The 18,686-nt window shown below is 43.5% G+C and overlaps 1 protein-coding gene across 1 annotated transcript in view; it reads left to right on the top strand.

The window, feature by feature from the left end:
• Positions 1-18,686, top strand: part of LOC126236341 (ATP-binding cassette sub-family C member 4-like) — a 229,687-nt gene that overhangs the window by 86,757 nt on the left and 124,244 nt on the right. Inside the window, exons 5-6 of the mRNA XM_049945567.1 lie at positions 1,345-1,549; positions 9,387-9,612. Coding sequence (XP_049801524.1) covers positions 1,345-1,549; positions 9,387-9,612 — 431 coding nt within the window. The remainder of the gene's footprint in view (positions 1-1,344; positions 1,550-9,386; positions 9,613-18,686) is intronic.

Below are 18,686 nucleotides of genomic sequence, written 5' to 3'. Positions count from 1 at the left end.
GTTGCTGACACGCAACAATGGAGAAACAATGTTAAGTGACATTAATTACACAACTCCATCAATTCTGGGCCACAGGGCTGAAAATTTGAAAAGTGGCCCTTACATTTCAAATTTGTTAAGACCGGTGGCTGCACGTTGCCGTGAGGTGTTCGTGACGATATTTTTGGATAAGGCAACGTGTGACCGCATGTTAACCTTTATTGTCGTGAGTTATCACAAAACAGAGGGTGTCCGACGATGGCCCTCTCCAGCACTTGCTCTAGATCTTTGACTGAAAACGTCTGGTCATGGCTTGCCGAGAGACTTGCACATTACCATTCATCAGGCATTACGACTGATGAACTCTGACACAGTACGCGTGCTTCTATCCGTCATCCAAGTTCATTTCGTCTCGATGCCCACATTTAGCCATTGTTGATGCCAGATGTGCCAGTCCTGTGTATTAAATTTTGCACAGCGAGTACCATCAAAATCAGCTACAGATTTAGTCATTTATTCATCCTACTAAACTGTATGTGCACAGTAGGTAATACTTCCTTATTTGATACCTTTATTGATGATGCAATTTTCATGCCCAGCTAGTTACTTCAAGCCACTAATACAATAGCCTAATGCAATCATATTCCAAGTTCATTCTTGTCCAGTGCCCATTGGTGAATGTTTCCTTTACGTAGACTGAAGATAGGCTGCCCGACATAGGTTGTATTTTCTGACGCTTCTATATTGCTTCTTACCTTTCATACCTTAAGCGAATACATGCTCTAATTTTCGGTAACACGTTTTATTTTTCAGAGGAGCGAATCTCAAATCTCTCTTGTGCCACCCTGCTAAAAATTTTCAAGGCGACCGGAAAAATCACCTTTGGCAAATAACGGAGTGAGTCCTTCAAGAACAATGGGTTAGGTTGGTGCCTCAAACTCATTCTTCATTTCAGATGACACATGCAGCGTCTGGATGCTAAAACTCTTATTCTACTTCTTATAAGATTTACCAGGGAATTTTATTCACTGTCTGGGAATTTGTAATTCTTCCATGAATAACTTCAAAAGAAATAAAATCCAATGCTACCATGCAATTTATTAAAAATAATTTTAAATTGTTAGTCAGTATTTATGTCTCTAACCATAGCTATTCTCGAGGTTTCTGTCTTGTCCACCACGTCTCCTCCATGCCTAAAGTCAGCCGGTTATTGCGTGGTTACTTATCCGTGTATAGTGTACATATACTTTCCTAAAATATTTGCCTGACATCAAGTTCTAATGTTAAGTGGTTAATAGTACTGTGTTAAACAGTTCACTGAAGAATCTGCTATGCTGTCTGTGCTGGACGTGTTTCCCGTTTCAGGTTGGTTCAGCCGCTGCTGCTGGGTCTGGTCATTCAGCATTTCTCCCCCAACAGCGACGTCACCCAGCAGCAGGCTTACCTGTACGCCAGCGGTCTGGTGCTCATCAACTTCGCCAAAGCGTTCTGCATTCACCAATACAACTTAAAAGTTTCCTTGGTCGGTATGAGGATCAGGGTTGCCTGCTGTTCCCTTCTCTACAGGAAGGTAGGCACCGTGTCGGAAACTAAGACTGTTACACAGAACAACCAGTGTCTGTACAATGGATAACAGTTTCTTCTGTTTGAATCGTGTTCTTATTACAAACTGTCGACACAATGCTGTTGATAAAAAACGCAATCACAGTTCTATAAGGCACTAAACAGGAAACTAACTATATTATACTACCTGAATCACACAGATGGACGTTAATTCAGTTTGTCCTGTCAGTGGGTGTTACACTATGAATACGCAATGTGGTGTTCCTACTTAGTGCCGCTGTTAGTATATAATGGCGCACTGAAACAATGTATGTTAGATGACAAGCTAACACTGTCACATGAAGGGGATTACATATATGTAGGTGCAATATGAATTTTCATTGTCTGGGAGGTGGATGACAGATATGACCACTCTGAAATTAATTTTCTTTCTTATTTGACGCAGGTTGCAAACTTTATTCTCATAAACTGTGCATCTTAAATAGACGTTTACTATTTCCTTAATGACATAATCGAAGTCCCCTGTCCATAACGCATCATAACTTCTTTATCTGCAGAATGATAGCAATTTTCAGGTTTTCGTTACCTTTATGAAATATTAGAAAGTGATACAACGGGCGATCTAGTCATATGCTCCGGTTAGTGTAAATTTGATACCTCTCAATGAAAACTGTTTCACTGTAACTTCAGCACTGATGCCAGCCACTGAAAGAGATCATCAGAGTACAAATTAGTGTCAACTTTCTACTTTTTATAAAATTGTCTTAGTGATCCTGAACGAGATTTTCACTCTGCAGCGGAGTGTGCGCTGATATGAAACTTCCTGGTAGATTAAAACTGTGTGCCGGACCGAGACTCGAGCTCCGGACATTTGCCATTCGCGGGCAAGTGCTCTACCAACTGAGCAACCCAAGCACGAATATCGCCCTGTCCTCACAGCTTCACTGCTGCCATTACCTCGTCTCCTACCATCCAAACTTAACAGAAGCTCTCCTGCGATCTTGCAGAACTAGCACCCCTGGAAGAAAGGATATTGCGGAGACATGGCTTAGCTACAGCCTGGGGGATGTTTCCAGAATGAGATTTTCACTCTGCAGCGGAGTGAGCGGTGATATGAAACTTCCTGGCAGATTAAAACTGTGTGCCGGACCGAGACTCGAAGTCGAGACCTTTGCCTTTCGCGGGCTAAGCCATGTCTCCGCAATACCATTTCCTTTCAGGAGCGCTAGTTCTTCAAGGTCGCAGGAGAGCTTCTGTTAAGTTTGGAAGGTAGGTTCAAATGGTTCAAATGGCTCTGAGCACCATGGGACTCAACATCTTAGGTCATAAGTCCCCCAGAAGTTAGAACTACTTAAACCTAACTAACCTAAGGACATCACACACACCCATGCCCGAGGCAGGATTCGAACCTGCGACCGTAGCAGTCACGCGGTTCCGGACTGCAGCGCCAGAACCGCACGGCCACCGCGGCCGGCGTGGAAGGTAGGAGACGAGGTATTGGCAGAAGTGAAGCTGTGAGGACGGGGCGTGAGTCGTGCTTGGATAGCTCAGTTGGTACAGCAGTTGCCCGCGAAAGGCAAAGGTCCCGAATTCGAGTCTCGGTCCGGCACACAGTTTTAATCTGCCAGGAAGTTTCATATCAGCGCACACTCCGCTGCAGAGTGAAAATCTCATTCTGGAAACATCGCCCAGGCTGTGGCTAAGCCATGTCTCCGCAATATCCTTTCTTTCAGAAGTGCTAGTTCTGCAAGTTCGCAGGAGAGCTTCTATTAAGTTTGGAAGGCAGGAGACCAGGTACTGGCAGAAGTGAAGCTGTGAGGACGGGCCGTGAGTCGTGCTTGCGTAGCTCAGTTGGTAGAGCACTTGCCCGCGAAAGGCAAAGGTCCCGAGTTCGAGTCTCGGTCCGGCACACAGTTTTAATCTTCCAGGAAGTTTCATGTCATAGTGATGATTACTCAGCCTTTGAGGTACAATAATCCCACAACATTAGGTAATAAAGAAAACTGTGTCTCCATCATACTAAATTTACGATGCAGAGCAAAAAATGATTTTCAATTTTTTTGTCAAGAAAGCTATAGCTGATTTGTTTTGAAGTTAAATGTAACTATAGAAATTATTCCAATTTTTTTTATTTTTACGTTATTTACCTCTTGTCACACATGTAAAAAGTACATATACTACAGAAATTTATGTTAATATTTATTTTTAAATTCTTATAGAATGTTGCTGTGTTTCCTTATTTTTACATTAAACTAAGGTCTCTTACATTACACAAAGATTATGCACTCACATGTTAAATAAAATTTTAAATTCAGCAAAAATTAACACTCGAAATGTGATTGCATTGTTCGTAGATTTACCTCATGAGAGAAAGCAAGAGAACGAAATAACAAAATTCGAGTTGATATCACTATAAAATTATTTTGACAGTAGCTATTAAAGGTATTATTTCAACAATTTTAATAATTCTTTTAATATCATAGCTGGTACTTTCCTTATAAGTGTTAGCCATTGAGCCGCAGATGGAAATAAAATTTTGATTTATCCATGATTCCTTCTATAATCACACATGTTCGTACGGCTAATGACAGTTAACAGTTGAGACTGCAACTTACCCATGTGGGGAAAAACGGAAGTACACAGCCGGCTTCGTATAAGGACGGTGAACTAAGTGGACTCCCCTGTCGGATTTTCTCTGCTCACAAGTGTTTTGTGATTGTTACAATGTATTTGTGCTGTTTCGTTTTGATGCAAACCCTTCAAGATGAAACTTTGTGAGTAGTGACATTTGTAAGTTCTTGATTTTAGAATGAAAACATACTGTATAGAGCATCAGCTTTGAGTTATTATACCACTAACAGGCTTGCATAGCCAGTTTTGACTCCAAACTGTGAGTGTCAAGTGTTCAAAATGAGCGACGTTAGTTGTAGGGCTGTGCCAGTTTCAGCATGAAGTGCCAGTACGCGTATATAAATCTAATTTATGATCAGATGCTTTTAACGTAATCCTAATGACCATAATTTATGACCCACTATAATAAAATGGCTGTCAGGTAATTTTAGTATTATCTTAATTACCATAATTATGACTAAAATGGCCGGCTCCATCTCCCCTACTTCTCCAGTCCCATTGGCATGAGTTCGCACCCAACACTCTTTGTGGTGTGGTAGTCACCATTAACAGATGTCATTCACGCTCTGTTTGTCAGTCGATCACCATGAAGCATCATCAGAGGTCAGCCACTGCCCCCAGGCAGTAAATGTGTGAAATTTAGGGGTTATTCGCAATTTGCTGCAGAGTGTTCTCGCCAATGGAATTTTGTCCAAGCACTACAAACATATGACCACGTACAATTGTTATTTACAGTGTTTTGGGGCATTTGTTACAGATTTACTCGATTTCCTCCCAGCATTCCAAATGCCCACTTTTCAAGACTGTCATCCAAAGACACACATATTAATGGGAATTTAATGGTTTAACGATTACCACCACAGTGCATTACGTAAACAAGTACATTGATATCCCGATATTTCAATGCTTAAAAATTACCACTGTGCCTTATATAAACAAGTATACTGATATCCAAATAGTTTAATGTTTAACAATTATCGTTGTCCATTATTTTAACAAATTCGCACTGAAATACACCCTGAATGTGGCATCAGAACAGCATGCGACTATGAGAGCTTTCGACGGTGCTCAACTATGTAAAATTTGCCGCCAGAAAAACGTGAGAGTGCTATTCCTTCCATGCAGACATATTTCTGCTCGCGTTAAATGTGCACCTCGCTTTTCCTTGTGTGTTGTGTGTCGGAAACCTGTTTCAGTGACAGAAGAGCATTTTTGACGAAAACAACAATTCTGCAGGAAGTAGTATTACTTAATTATACAGTTTTATACATTGTTAATATAAATGGTGGAAGATAAGGATTATTCTTAAAATACAGTCGATTTTTCTTTCCTACATCAACGACACTTAGGTCAACTCGTAGTATTATAGCAGTGATTACACCAAGACATTAACACACTCTTGGAAAAAGCTGAGCAGCGTTAAAGGGTAATGATCTTAATGTCATAACATAAAAAAGGCAGTCGGTATCACCATTTGCCGGCATAGATGGTCTTCCTTAGCGTTAAAAAACACTATTTTATTCCTCACTGTTTCTAAGACATTGAAGCCGGTACTACAGTGTGTCGTTTCATCGGTTAACAGCTACCTTGGGATGGGTGAACAGCACATAATTGGAATCCGAATAAGGCATATCGGAAAGAGCGAACTCAGTAACAACAAGAGAGAGCAGTGTGATGTACAGGGTGATTATGATTGAAGTTCCAGTTTCAAAACGCTACCAAAAAACTGCTGATCAGAATGGCGTCAAATTTGAAAGAAAGGTTATCGAAGGAGGAAACGTTATGGAAACGAAAAAAATTAACGAAAGGTTTCCCACTAGGTGGCGCTGTAAGCACCATAATGTAAACGGGTTCAGCTAAAAATGACAGATGAATCGCAATATGATGGCTGTGACGTGAGCAGCATATTAAACCAAACGTACTGTTCGGAATTCAACAGGTGTGGTTCTGTTGGTAAGCCTATTCATAGCGGCAAGTACCACATCGGATGGGAAAAATCGGATTTTAGTTGTCCTGAGGCCAAATACCACATAAAAAGCAAAATGACATCGGTTTTTAATTATCCTGGGGCCAAAAACCGCATAAAAAGCAAAATTACGTTGGTTTTTCGTCGTTCTAGGGCCAAAAAGCACGTAAAAAGTAAAATGACATCAGTTATTAACTGTCGTGAGACTGGTGCAAGACCGTTTTTTGCCACAAGATGAAATCGAGAAACATCATGTTCTACAACAGGTCGGAGTGTCTCGAGGCCTCGCTCAGAATGCGTTGCGCAATGCCTGCCTTCATTTCAGTTGCGTTAGTAACCCGAGAACTGAACACAGCATATTTCAGATATCCCCACAACCCGAAGTGACACTGATCAAATGGTGTGTTCGCTCAGGCCATAGAGAAATGATGACTGATAATTCATTTCCAAAATATCTCCGCAGCAGCCGCTTCACCGGCTGAGGAGCGCCATCTTACATAAAAATAATCCTACCCACACATCCAGGCTGTCGAAGGGGAGGCCAAACGACGCTGGTGCGCAAAAGATGCTCATAGCGTTTAGCACTGACGGTACAGGTAGCGTGACCTGCAGGACCCATATCGTCGGAAAAATACGCTTCACAACAAAGACTGCCGTCAACCCGCACCCCACGGTTACCCACGCAGAATGAAGCGGTGCCGACTGATGTGCGAGTGGATTTTCCTTTGTCCATATTCTGCAATTCTGTGTATTGACATGTTCTTGGAGATGAAAATCGGCTTCATGCATCCACAGAATGTTTCATAGCGATTCATTATCCACTTCCATGCGAGCAAGAAATTCTAGAGCAAGCATTTGTCTTACTTGCAGGTAAGCGTGAAGCAACTGCTCAAAGTGGATAATTTTGTATGATAGGAATGCAGGATGTTTCAGAAAATTTTATGCACTGTGGTCACAGTCATGTCGAAAGTTTGGGCAACTGCCTGTGCATTGCAAGTTTGTGCACCACTGCTCGACCCCTCCTGAAATGCTGTGGTTACATCTTCTACTGACGTTAGATCAATTGTTTTCCTCCCTATGGCAAATTTCACTTAGAACCTGTCTTTTCGAATTTCTAATCTTTTTCTCCAGACCCTTGCCACACATCAGACCAACTCCTCTTTTCATACCCTTGAGTGTCCGAAACTTCTGCAGAGCTACTGGCGCAGAGTCACTGTTCTTGTGAATTAGCTCTACCAGCCGCATTCAATCCTGCATAGAGACAGCCATGCTGAGAATGTACCCCATGTCCTTTAGTTTGCATATCCTGCCGTTTTTTTCCGTAACGTCTCCCCCTTCTCCGATAATATTTCTTTCACATTTGGCGTCATTCTGAACAGTGGTTCGTCTTGAAGCTGTAATTTTAGTTATAATCACCGCAATATGAATGATCTGTGTGTAAACCTCCATTCGAATTTGGATTTGCTTGTAAAGGATGGTTATACTGTGTCACCATGTGGTGATCTGAACGATGTGTATCTTTTAATGGGAGGTTCTTGAGAAAAGGGATCATAAACTGCTACTGTTCCCCACAATTCTGATACTCCATGTGAGGTAAGTAGACTCTTTTTCAATCATCCGCATATTTTACGTTGCACTGCAGACAAACAGACGCAAATCCTATGGCAGAGTTAACAAAAAATGCTTTATGTGCGCCCAAAGGCTACATTTGTTTTTTTTTTTTTTTTGTTAAACTGATCTACTGCACATACTGTATGAAAACATAATACCCAGCTAGGTCAACTCTTAATACGATGGCACTGATTACACCATGATATTGACACTCCCTTTGAGAACACTGACCATCACTAAAAATCTTGATTTGGGTGTCAAAACATAGAACTGACAAACAATAACACAATTTGTCGACGTAAGCAGTCTTCCGTAGGATAAAAAACTTGGTTTTATTTCCAGCAGAGTACTGTTGTTAGGATCGGTGTTAAACAGTTCCACAGCATCCGGTAATAAGTGCTTTGCAATGTGCAAACAGCACTCTCCACAAAGATAGGGCCGACCCGACGCTGTATTGACGTACATTGCATGGAAAAATATCTAATTCTGTCACCACAAAAACTACCCATAACATATCAATTAAAGTTCGTTCCTAAACTAATATGTCAAATAACTTTAATAAAACTACTACATATGCTTAGAAACAAGTAAAAAAAATTGGACCACTAGATATTGGAGAGCGATGACGCCGCATATATGTACTCTGATAGTGAGAAGACTTAACGTTCTAGGGACATGACGTCCAGATGAAGGTACCATTTCTCCTACATGGGATCGATACTGCGTCTGCAACAGTCACACAGGAAATAAATTGGTGACGGAGCATTGGAGACCATTTTCAGAAAATATACATTTAATCCACGATTTATAATTATGAAATGGACTGTTCGTGTTAGACACTGACAAGGACTGTGTAAATCTATCAAATTGTACCGATACAGAAGTGTTTTATTAAAACAGGAGGAATATGGGAACTGAAATCTTACTCCCTGTTATTCATTCTGCAGTACTGCCTGAGCTTACTGAATGCTGCTGATACCTGCAGACGCATCTGGAAAAGAAGAAAATAAAAGTTATTTGAAAAAAAAAAGGATCCCTTATAATGAGTGCAGCCAGTGTAAACCCTACATTTTAATCAAGCGTCGCTCATGTATAGTTCTATCGGTTTTATGTCACGTACAGTAAAAAAGTAATTAGAGACTTCTTTGCACTTATTTAGGAAAAACATAGGAAACCTAGATCAATATAGCGAGGGGGGCACTTGAAGACTGATCTTCCAGTGCCACATCGACCATGGGGAAATGGTGCAATGATAAGATTATGGACTCGCGTTTGGTAGAACCAGAGTTGAATTTACCGTTCTGTCTTACCGTTCTCTCATCCAGTTTTGGGAATTGCTTAAGGGACATGCCGGGATGACTGCTGTGAGAACAACTTGGCCCATTTCCTCCTCCATTATTTCCCAACTGGAACTTCTGCTCCGTCTCTGATGATGCCGTCGATGATGGCACGTTAAATCCTAATATTTCTTCCTTTTTAGTTTACAGAAACTGTGTGATTCCACATCATAATGACTCGATTGTATAACTTGTCTCTGAACTTAAGAAGGAACTTCATTGAACCTACCAATTATATCATGACTTGTTTGTCAAGGAGGCTTTGGTACAGCATTCAGGATCTCTCAACTGTGTGTCAGGTGCTTCGCATCAACAGACAGTGTATGGACGTTGCTGCAATTGGGCAGATTATCAACCTGATGTCCAACGACGTTGCCCGGTTGGATGTTGCCGCCCTGAACGCCAACGGGCTGTGGATGAGCTTCATCTCCACGGCCGCCATTACCTACCTCCTGTACCAGTACGTGGCGTGGGCCGGATTCGCAGGTGTCGCGTCTGTGGCCATCATGACTGTTCCAACACACAGTAAGTAACCAACACTGCTAGGAAAGCATGCAAAATTTATGAATGTCACTTAGGCACTCGGGTTATCGTCAAGGAACTGGTTTTTCCGCACCGACACTATACTCCGAAAGCCACCTGTTTGCTGCTGACAGGGGCGCTTCTGATATCACTATGATTCATCCGATTTCCTCTTACAGCGGCAACTGGTGCGCGTGAAGAATGAGTCAGCAGTAATCTTCCAAATGAACTCCAGTTTTCCTGATTCTCCTGTGTTTATCATTTCACAATATGTTAGTGGGAAGTAGTACGTTGTTTCAGTTTTCTTTGTACCTAGGGTTTCGAAATTTTGAAAGTAAATCGATCTGTAACGCTTCTCTAGCAGCGCCAATTACTGGAGTTCGACCAGCATCTCCGTGACACTTTTGCGCTACCTAAGTGGACAGGTGACGTGACAAGACATTTTTGAGTCTTCTCTATTCCCTCTACCAGCCTAACCCGTTAACGGTTCGGATAAGAAGAGCAATACGCGAGTATTTTGTAAGCTATACTCTTCGAGGGTGGACTAAATTTCCTTAGCATTGCCCTGAGTATGGTATCTGCATTTCCCTACGATTTGTTTTACTCTGTCTTTCCAGTTTAAAATGCTTCGTACACAAACTCAAAAATATTTAATGCATGTAACGATTTACAGTGGCTGTTCGGCAATAATGTAATTAAACAATAACATGTTTTTGTTTATGTTGAGGGTAAGTTTCCACTCCTTGCTCCAGGCGACGATCCTATGCGGATATTTCTCAAACCTTTTCCATCTTTTCGACTTCTCTGCACGTAACACTGTCATCTACAAACAGCCTTATGGAGCTTCCGACATTATCGTCTACATCATTTATACAGTGAACATTAATGGTCCGAAAACACTGTCATAGGGCGCGCTTGAAGTAATATTTACGTCTCACGATTTAGACACGAAAAAAAAATTGGATTTTACGTCCCGCCAACATCGAGATCATTAGAGATGAAGCACAAGCTCCGAATGTTTCGAGGTCGAGGAAGGAAATAGGCCGTGCCCTTTCAAAGTACCATCCTCGTTAAGAACTACATGTTGTTTCCTGTTTACCAGAAACTCTTCAATCCAGTGTCAATCTGATAATCTGCACGCTTGTACTCTGCACATTAAGTAGCAGTGCGGGACAGTACCGTACCTAAGACCTTCCGACATACCACGTCACCCGCCTGGAGGGGCGGTATCTACTGCCTTCTATTCCTCGTGGTCGAACAGAGCGAGATCAGGGATTCAAACAAGTGTTCTTCACAGTATCTACGTTGATCCCTACAGTGGAGATCGTGTTTCCCAGAAAGGTCATAAAACGCCAGCATGAAACACGTTCCATGATTCTGGAATAGTTTGATGTTTGTGTTGTAGCCTTTTAAGTATGTGGAACATTCCGACTACATTTTTCCAATCGTTGGGTACCTTCCGTTCTTCCAGTGGCCTGCGATAAAAGGTTGGTAAGAGGAGAGCGGTTTTAGTTGATTTCCTACTGTGCAGTCCACTTCATTACCCAAAAGGCTGTCGACTACACATGTATCCACTTACCTGACATTTTTCTTTCCATTCCTAAACTCATATTTTTTCATGAAGGATAGTTGCACTATTTTTGAGAAAAGGAACATATGGGCAACAACGAAAGACGTTACCGTAACGAATACACATGTTGTGGAACCGTTGTCAAAGCAGCATGTTTTATGACACTATCTCTCCAGGATGATCTAGAACTAACATCAGACAAAGTTACGCCACTTTTTTCTAAATATTATCCTAAGTTCTCGAGTTTAGAAAAATCCGTATCTCATTAGTGAATAGATATGCAGAGTGATTATAATCGAACTTTCGCTACTTGAGAGGGCTCCCATGAAAAACGAGTGATTGTAGGAGGCTGAAACTTTATGGAAGCATTTTTAAGGACATGCGGAAGAGAAATAGTGAATAAACCATTGAAAGACTCACTTCAATTACCACATGAGAGGGTAACATTTGTTAACTGCATTCCACGTTTACGTTCCATGTTACACACGTTGCTCAATGTGAGGACCATCTGCAGCCACGGCAGCATACAACAATACTAGAGACACCATTTCACCATTGTTCGCGACACTTTTCTAACGGTGGACCATGGAAAGTTCAGTTGTCGTGACACAGCTCGTGCACTGCCTGAAGCTGGCGTATTGCTTCCAGCATTCTCAGCCATGGCTACAGTAACTTCTCCAACAATTTGTGGCGCAATTAGCCGTAAGCCTCTCCTAGGGGCGAATCGCCAATTAATTCGATCTTATTAATCATGTTCTTCAACACTGATGCGTAAAGATGATCCCCGAGTATTTCTATAATAACTCAGCTTCACCGGTAAAGCCGTGCACACATTTGCCAGCCTCATGTTGTCTGTCTGCAACTTTAATGCACACTGTTGCTTGCGTATCCGTCTACACTGGTTCAAGTGGCGAAAGTTTTATTATAATCGCACTGCGTAAAGAACAAACTAATTCCTACATTGTTGACTCTCCAATACCTGTAATCGCACATACGGCAGATGTAGCTGAATTAAGGCTTTTCATTAGTTGTAGAGTATGAGTTTCCTAGTTTCCTAATCGAGATTGTATCTGTCGCCTGAAAAAATTAACTGTATCTAATTGTTGTGGTTTTTTGTTTGAATTGATTGTTTATATATTTTGTGGAATTCTGCGAGAAGTACTGAACTGAATATACACTCCTGGAAATGGAAAAAAGAACACATTGACACCGGTGTGTCAGACCCACCATACTTGCTCCGGACACTGCGAGAGGGCTGTACAAGCAATGATCACACGCACGGCACAGCGGACACACCAGGAACCGCGGTGTTGGCCGTCGAATGGCGCTAGCTGCGCAGCATTTGTGCACCGCCGCCGTCAGTGTCAGCCAGTTTGCCGTGGCATACGGAGCTCCATCGCAGTCTTTAACACTGGTAGCATGCCGCGACAGCGTGGACGTGAACCGTATGTGCAGTTGACGGACTTTGAGCGAGGGCGTATAGTGGGCATGCGGGAGGCCGGGTGGACGTACCGCCGAATTGCTAAACACGTGGGGCGTGAGGTCTCCACAGTACATAGATGTTGTCGCCAGTGGTCGGCGGAAGGTGCACGTGCCCGTCGACCTGGGACCGGACCGCAGCGACGCACGGATGCACGCCAAGACCGTAGGATCCTACGCAGTGCCGTAGGGGACCGCACCGCCACTTCCCAGCAAATTAGGGACACTGTTGCTCCTGGGGTATCGGCGAGGACCATTCGCAACCGTCTCCATGAAGCTGGGCTACGGTCCTGCACACCGTTAGGCCGTCTTCCGCTCACGCCCCAACATCGTGCAGCCCGCCTCCAGTGGTGTCGCGACAGGCGTGAATGGAGGGACGAATGGAGACGTGTCGTCTTCAGCGATGAGAGTCGCTTCTGCCTTGGTGCCAATGATGGTCGTATGCGTGTTTGGCGCCGTGCAGGTGAGCGCCACAATCAGGACTGCATACGACCGAGGCACACAGGGCCAACACCCGGCATCATGGTGTGGGGAGCGATCTCCTACACTGGCCGTACACCACTGGTGATCGTCGAGGGGACACTGAATAGTGCACGGTACATTCAAACCGTCATCGAACCCATCGTTCTACCATTCCTAGACCGGCAAGGGAACGTGCTGTTCCAACAGGACAATGCACGTCCGCATGTATCCCGTGCCACCCAACGTGCTCTAGAAGGTGTAAGTCAACTACCCTGGCCAGCAAGATCTCCGTATCTGTCCCCCATTGAGCATGTTTGGGACTGAATGAAGCGTCGTCTCACGCGGTCTGCACGTCCAGCACGAACGCTGGTCCAACTGAGGCGCCAGGTGGAAATGGCATGGCAAGCCGTTCCACAGGACTACATCCAGCATCTCTACGATCGTCTCCTTGGGAGAATAGCAGCCTGCATTGCTGCGAAAGGTGGATATACACTGTACTAGTGCCGACATTGTGCATGCTCTGTTGCCTGTGTCTATGTGCCTGTGGTTCTGTCAGTGTGATCATGTGATGTATCTGACCCCAGGAATGTGTCAATAAAGTTTCCCCTTCCTGGGACAATGAATTCACGGTGTTCTTATTTCAATTTCCAGGAGTGTAATTTGCATACATGTGAATCTTTTCACTTCCAGAAGTAATTCTGTGTCACTAAGAAATTACAATAATTAGGCTACAACAGGACAAATGAGTTCCAAGTCTGATTACCGCCTGAATCAGATCTTAGGATGTCTTAATGGTGATATTATCTCCTCCTTCTTGTTATTTAACACATAAATTACAACATAAACATAAATGAATGATAAAGGGAACTAGTAACTACAAAATGATAAAAGCTGTTTCTGCTTATACATTTATTGTAGATTAAAGCTCCTTTATATATTACAAATGTTTATATATCAACGTCCAGTGGACATAAAGAGATACAATTGGATTTCCCAACTAACATGGTTGATCAATTGCCCAAATCTGCCTCTTTTCATGGCTACGCGATCTGATGTAAATAACGTAAGATGACTGATATCACCCACTTACCAAACATTAGAAGACACTACTTTCAAAGATGATCTAAGGTTGTGTGCACCCTCAGTGGAAATAAAATTTACGTGATCAGAACTGTTTAGCTTTATAGCCCTAATAAGCCGAATCAATTAACAAATGTACTGTGTCCGGTGCGTCGGAGTGATGTTTCTCGTACACGTCTGTGACGACGGAAAAACTCCAGCCACAAAGTGAAAAAAAAAAGTTATTCAAATACTAAGGACGGCAGAAGACGATCTTCTGACTAGTATAATCTAATACTGTCTTCTCCTCTCCGAGTTCTACAGACGATAAACGCGAACTCCTAGCCACAAGGAAGGAGTTCAGATAACGTCTATAACGTCTCAATGTGAGTATAGGCAGAAGAAGTGCTCGCAATCACTGAACTCTGCGTACTCAATTGACGACCCCCTACCTGGAGGCAAAGCGCAGAATCGTATGTTTGCAACATTACAGTGTCTAACCGTTCTAACTATAAAATCTCCTGAGAGCAAAGACAGAAAGTCCGTCTGTACCAACAAAAGCTGATACTGAGCGACCGTCAAACACAGGCGCTCAAAACGGAAGGCTACTTTCTCTCCACCGCTGGCTTCCTAGCAAAGCTCGGCTCCCTCTCCACAAATTCTTCCGAACGCCAACCAACCATATTTTTGTCTTTTGTCGTCCAGCGCAGAAAGTTTGCAAGGAAAAACGTATCCCCATTAATTTGGAATACATACAATGGTACGCCTCTTAGAGTAAAAATCCTCAGAAATAACCCAGCCTGCGTGATTTCCGTGGTAACACTTCCTCTTTCCTCTCTGCTGTGTCCAAGATTTTCAGAGTTTCCGAAGTATTATCTGGTTATCCTTTCGGCCCCGCTACAATACCGGCCGGCCCCCGCTGTATTGGGACCAACATACCTGTCCAGGCTTTTCCATCCAGGGCTTAAGTTACACCTGCCGTTTCATTTACACTGGCGTTCCAACCTCTACTAGTATAGGCAATCATTCATTACGCCGTTTCGATATTAAAGACACTCAGTCACCTTTCATGCAATAAGCGTTAACTACTATGCAGAAGGTGTACGTGACAATGGCAGTCTTCTTTAAATATTCATATATACGATGTGCAACCTATCAAATGATACCGAATTCCGGTTGTAAATCACGGCAAAGTATGTATAATAGTGCGTGTAAGGTGCGAAGTTATAGCCACCTTACCGAGTTAATGATTCTGATATGTGCTGTACTTGTTGTAAGAATTATTTGTGTGTTGCATTGTTATATTGCGTGATGATAGAATGTGTGCAAGCAATCAGACATAGCCGCGCAGAGTGGCCGCGAGGTTAGAGGCGCCATGTCACGGACTGCGCGGCCCCTCCCGCCGGAGGTTCGAGTCCTCCGTCGGGCATGGTCGTATGTGTTGTTCTTAGCATAAGTTAGTTTAAGTAGTGTGTAAGTCTAGGGACCTCAGCAGTTTGGTCCCTTAGGAAATCACACATATTAAAGCATTTGAATTAGACGTAACTGAGATTCCTACATGGCTACTACAGCTAAAACTTCAGTGCGATAGCCTCGGCTATGGTATACCATACTCTGTCACTCTACAATTTAACTTGTTTGACTTTAGTAGTCTTGACGATTATTTTAGAACTATATATTATTCCCCTCGATTGTGCAAAGCTATAACTTACATTTACTCAAGTCAGCCACTTGGTTAATATGAACCACTTTATAGATGTTAATCACACACTGTGTTACAATGGTACTCAATGTTTTTATGGCCAGAAGTAGACAAACGTTCTGTTGACTTACGCTAATGTGTGGGCCATTCTATTGTATGGTAACCACCTGCATGTTGGGGCTACACAATGTGCAAAATCTTCCTTCTCAAAGAACTACCGCACTCGTGAAGACACGCCTGGTGCCCTCTGGACTCGGTCAGATGCATGACACACAGCACACACTACTTCCATGTGTGTATGTGCTTCTTGAGAGTAAAATTCGGCAATATCTTTAAAAGTTTCCACAGTGAGAAATCTATAGTATTAACGTCAGGTGAACAGAGGTCATGCTACTGAGTCTCTTCTACCAATCCATCGCTCATGAAATGATTGTGTAAGGTGCTGCTGCTTCACAACCATTCCAAGCCAGCATCAGTAACTTGCAGCGAGGCGGGATGGAGGGCTGCCGCCGCATTCCGCTGTCAAAAGCTGGAAAGATTCTGAGCTGACATCACGAAATCTGCACTCGCGTACTGGAGTGGGATGGTTACCGCACGTCCAGGCCTGCCACTGCAGCTGGGGCAGCGCGGTACTACGTAAGCCGCCATACCGGTGACCTGGGTTACACTGTAACTGGGCTTGGCACTGCCCTGCTTCCGTAGTCTAAGTGATCATAAGTGGCGTCCTGTCGGCGTGGCCATAAATACTGCCGTCTCGTCATGCACCATCTGCCGCAGACAGCCTTCCCTGAGAACTACTTCACGCCAGTCGTCGACCCAACTGGTCATCCAACCTCAAAGTGGGTCAGTGGGCTGCGCCTAGGCCAGAGGCTGCTGGGAGCCGAACTGGTGTCCAGCTGCTAGCCTACTTTTGGCTGACTTCATCCAGCCATCGGAAGCCACTCGGGGCTCGCAAACACCTGCTGAGTTCGTCTCGTCCCTGACCAGCTTCCACGCTATTTCCGCTGATGTGCCGCTGGTGCTGCTTCGGCTGCATGGCCGCTGATGCAAGCCACTCTGACCAGTGCCGTCCATGCACAGCCGCCGCGCCACCTGTGTTTTGCTGACAGGGGCTTGGCTGCATGGAGGTATCGCACACCATCGAGGTGACGACGCCTCCAGTTGTTATATGACTTCCGTTAAATAAACGTGATGCTGTTTTCACCGCCTGTACGATGCCAAGACGGCCGAGGAGGTCGCTCTCCGTGCTCACTGCCCTTTCTACCAACCGGCAATGTCATCTTGACTTGCTAAGACGTCTATAACACTCGGGCCATCCTGGTTCCGCTACAGTAGTGTCACACGAGGTGTCGAAAATGAGCCACATCTGTTGTCTTGCTGCAAGAGTAACGTTCTTCAATAGCACGAGTATTCATCGTGCGTAAATTGAAGATAAATAGCATCTGTTAATTTCTACGATTAATTCTATCACCCACAACTCTTTGTCACACATTGATACTAAACCGAGTCTTTCACCTTGCTTCCACGTCACCCGAGGACTTCCATCTGTCCACATGTCACTACTGTAATTTATTATTATCTTATTCTGTGTATATCCCACCTCATCCATAAATAAAATGCAAGCTGAGAATTGTGTATCTTCTGCACACCGTCTTGGAATCCACATGAAGAACTGAAATCTGGCTTGGTGCTCATGTGGCCTGAGTCCTTGCAGACTAAGAAGTGCGGATAAAGTAACTATTCGTGAGCAGTGACCACACAGGAGTGTTTTGTACACATATAGAAGCTCCATGACTTTACACACTTGTTTCAAAACCTTCCTCTACTTGTCACAACACTCGCGCCTCCATATTAGGCGTGCGAACTTCGCGAGATCCACCGCTTGTCCTCGATAGCGTTTGATCCCATGACTGCAAGTAGGTGGGACAACCCGCTCAACATCTGTTTTCCTATGGAATATGGTGTGGAGGTTAGCGTCACATGACGCGTGCCTTTCGCTAAACAGTAGGAGAATGCCATCCCTAGCAATTCCAGCGACAAGTAATGGGAATGTGTTTCCCTTTCTTTGTTGTTCATGCTCCATTCCAGTACAACGTCAAAACGACATGCACGTAATGGCTGATGTACGCAATAGTGCCACGTCTGACACAGCATCACAGTTAGGGGGCTCAGTACACATACAGTCAATAAGAAATGAGCAATGACCGTCCACTCTTGTGCCTACACCACGGAATTCCGATGTTCTCGATAAAAGTAAAATATCCCGTATACCAACAAGTATGTGTTTTCGCCTTACTACCTGTTGTAAGGATATGGGTCTTTCCTTAAACACTGTCGTGTATATTTGTGCTAAACACTGCAATTCGGTATACCCTTTTTCCTCTTACAATTAAATCTATGAGGAAGGTGTCATTGACACACACCCCAAAGGTTGCAGACGCTAATGTCCACTTGTTCTGAGACCAGAAGAAGGCAACGACGTACCACATGTAGTACGACCGTGCTTAGTGATCTGCTGCGGCTTTAAATCCGGATTAACGTCTGTTTCATTTACTAAGACTTCAATTACAGGCAACACGCGCTTTTTCCACAAAAGAACCTAGAATCTGTGATTGCTATGTTATAATTTCTTTAAGTGACGTGCCTCTTATCACCTATAAAGTAATCCTGGAATGACTGACGTTACTTTGGACCTATTACACTCGCTGTAAGATCTATTTTCAAACTTTCTCGGCTAATCCCATATTACTAAACCTTCGCACAATTTACGATTGCAGTAGTGTATAAGAAAGGACATTTTGTACA

The sequence above is a fragment of the Schistocerca nitens genome, chromosome 2 (assembly GCF_023898315.1).
Source record: "Schistocerca nitens isolate TAMUIC-IGC-003100 chromosome 2, iqSchNite1.1, whole genome shotgun sequence".
Classification (NCBI taxonomy): domain Eukaryota; kingdom Metazoa; phylum Arthropoda; class Insecta; order Orthoptera; family Acrididae; genus Schistocerca; species Schistocerca nitens.
The sequence above is the reverse complement of the archived record's forward strand: the minus strand, read 5'-3'. Positions and strand labels throughout refer to the sequence as shown.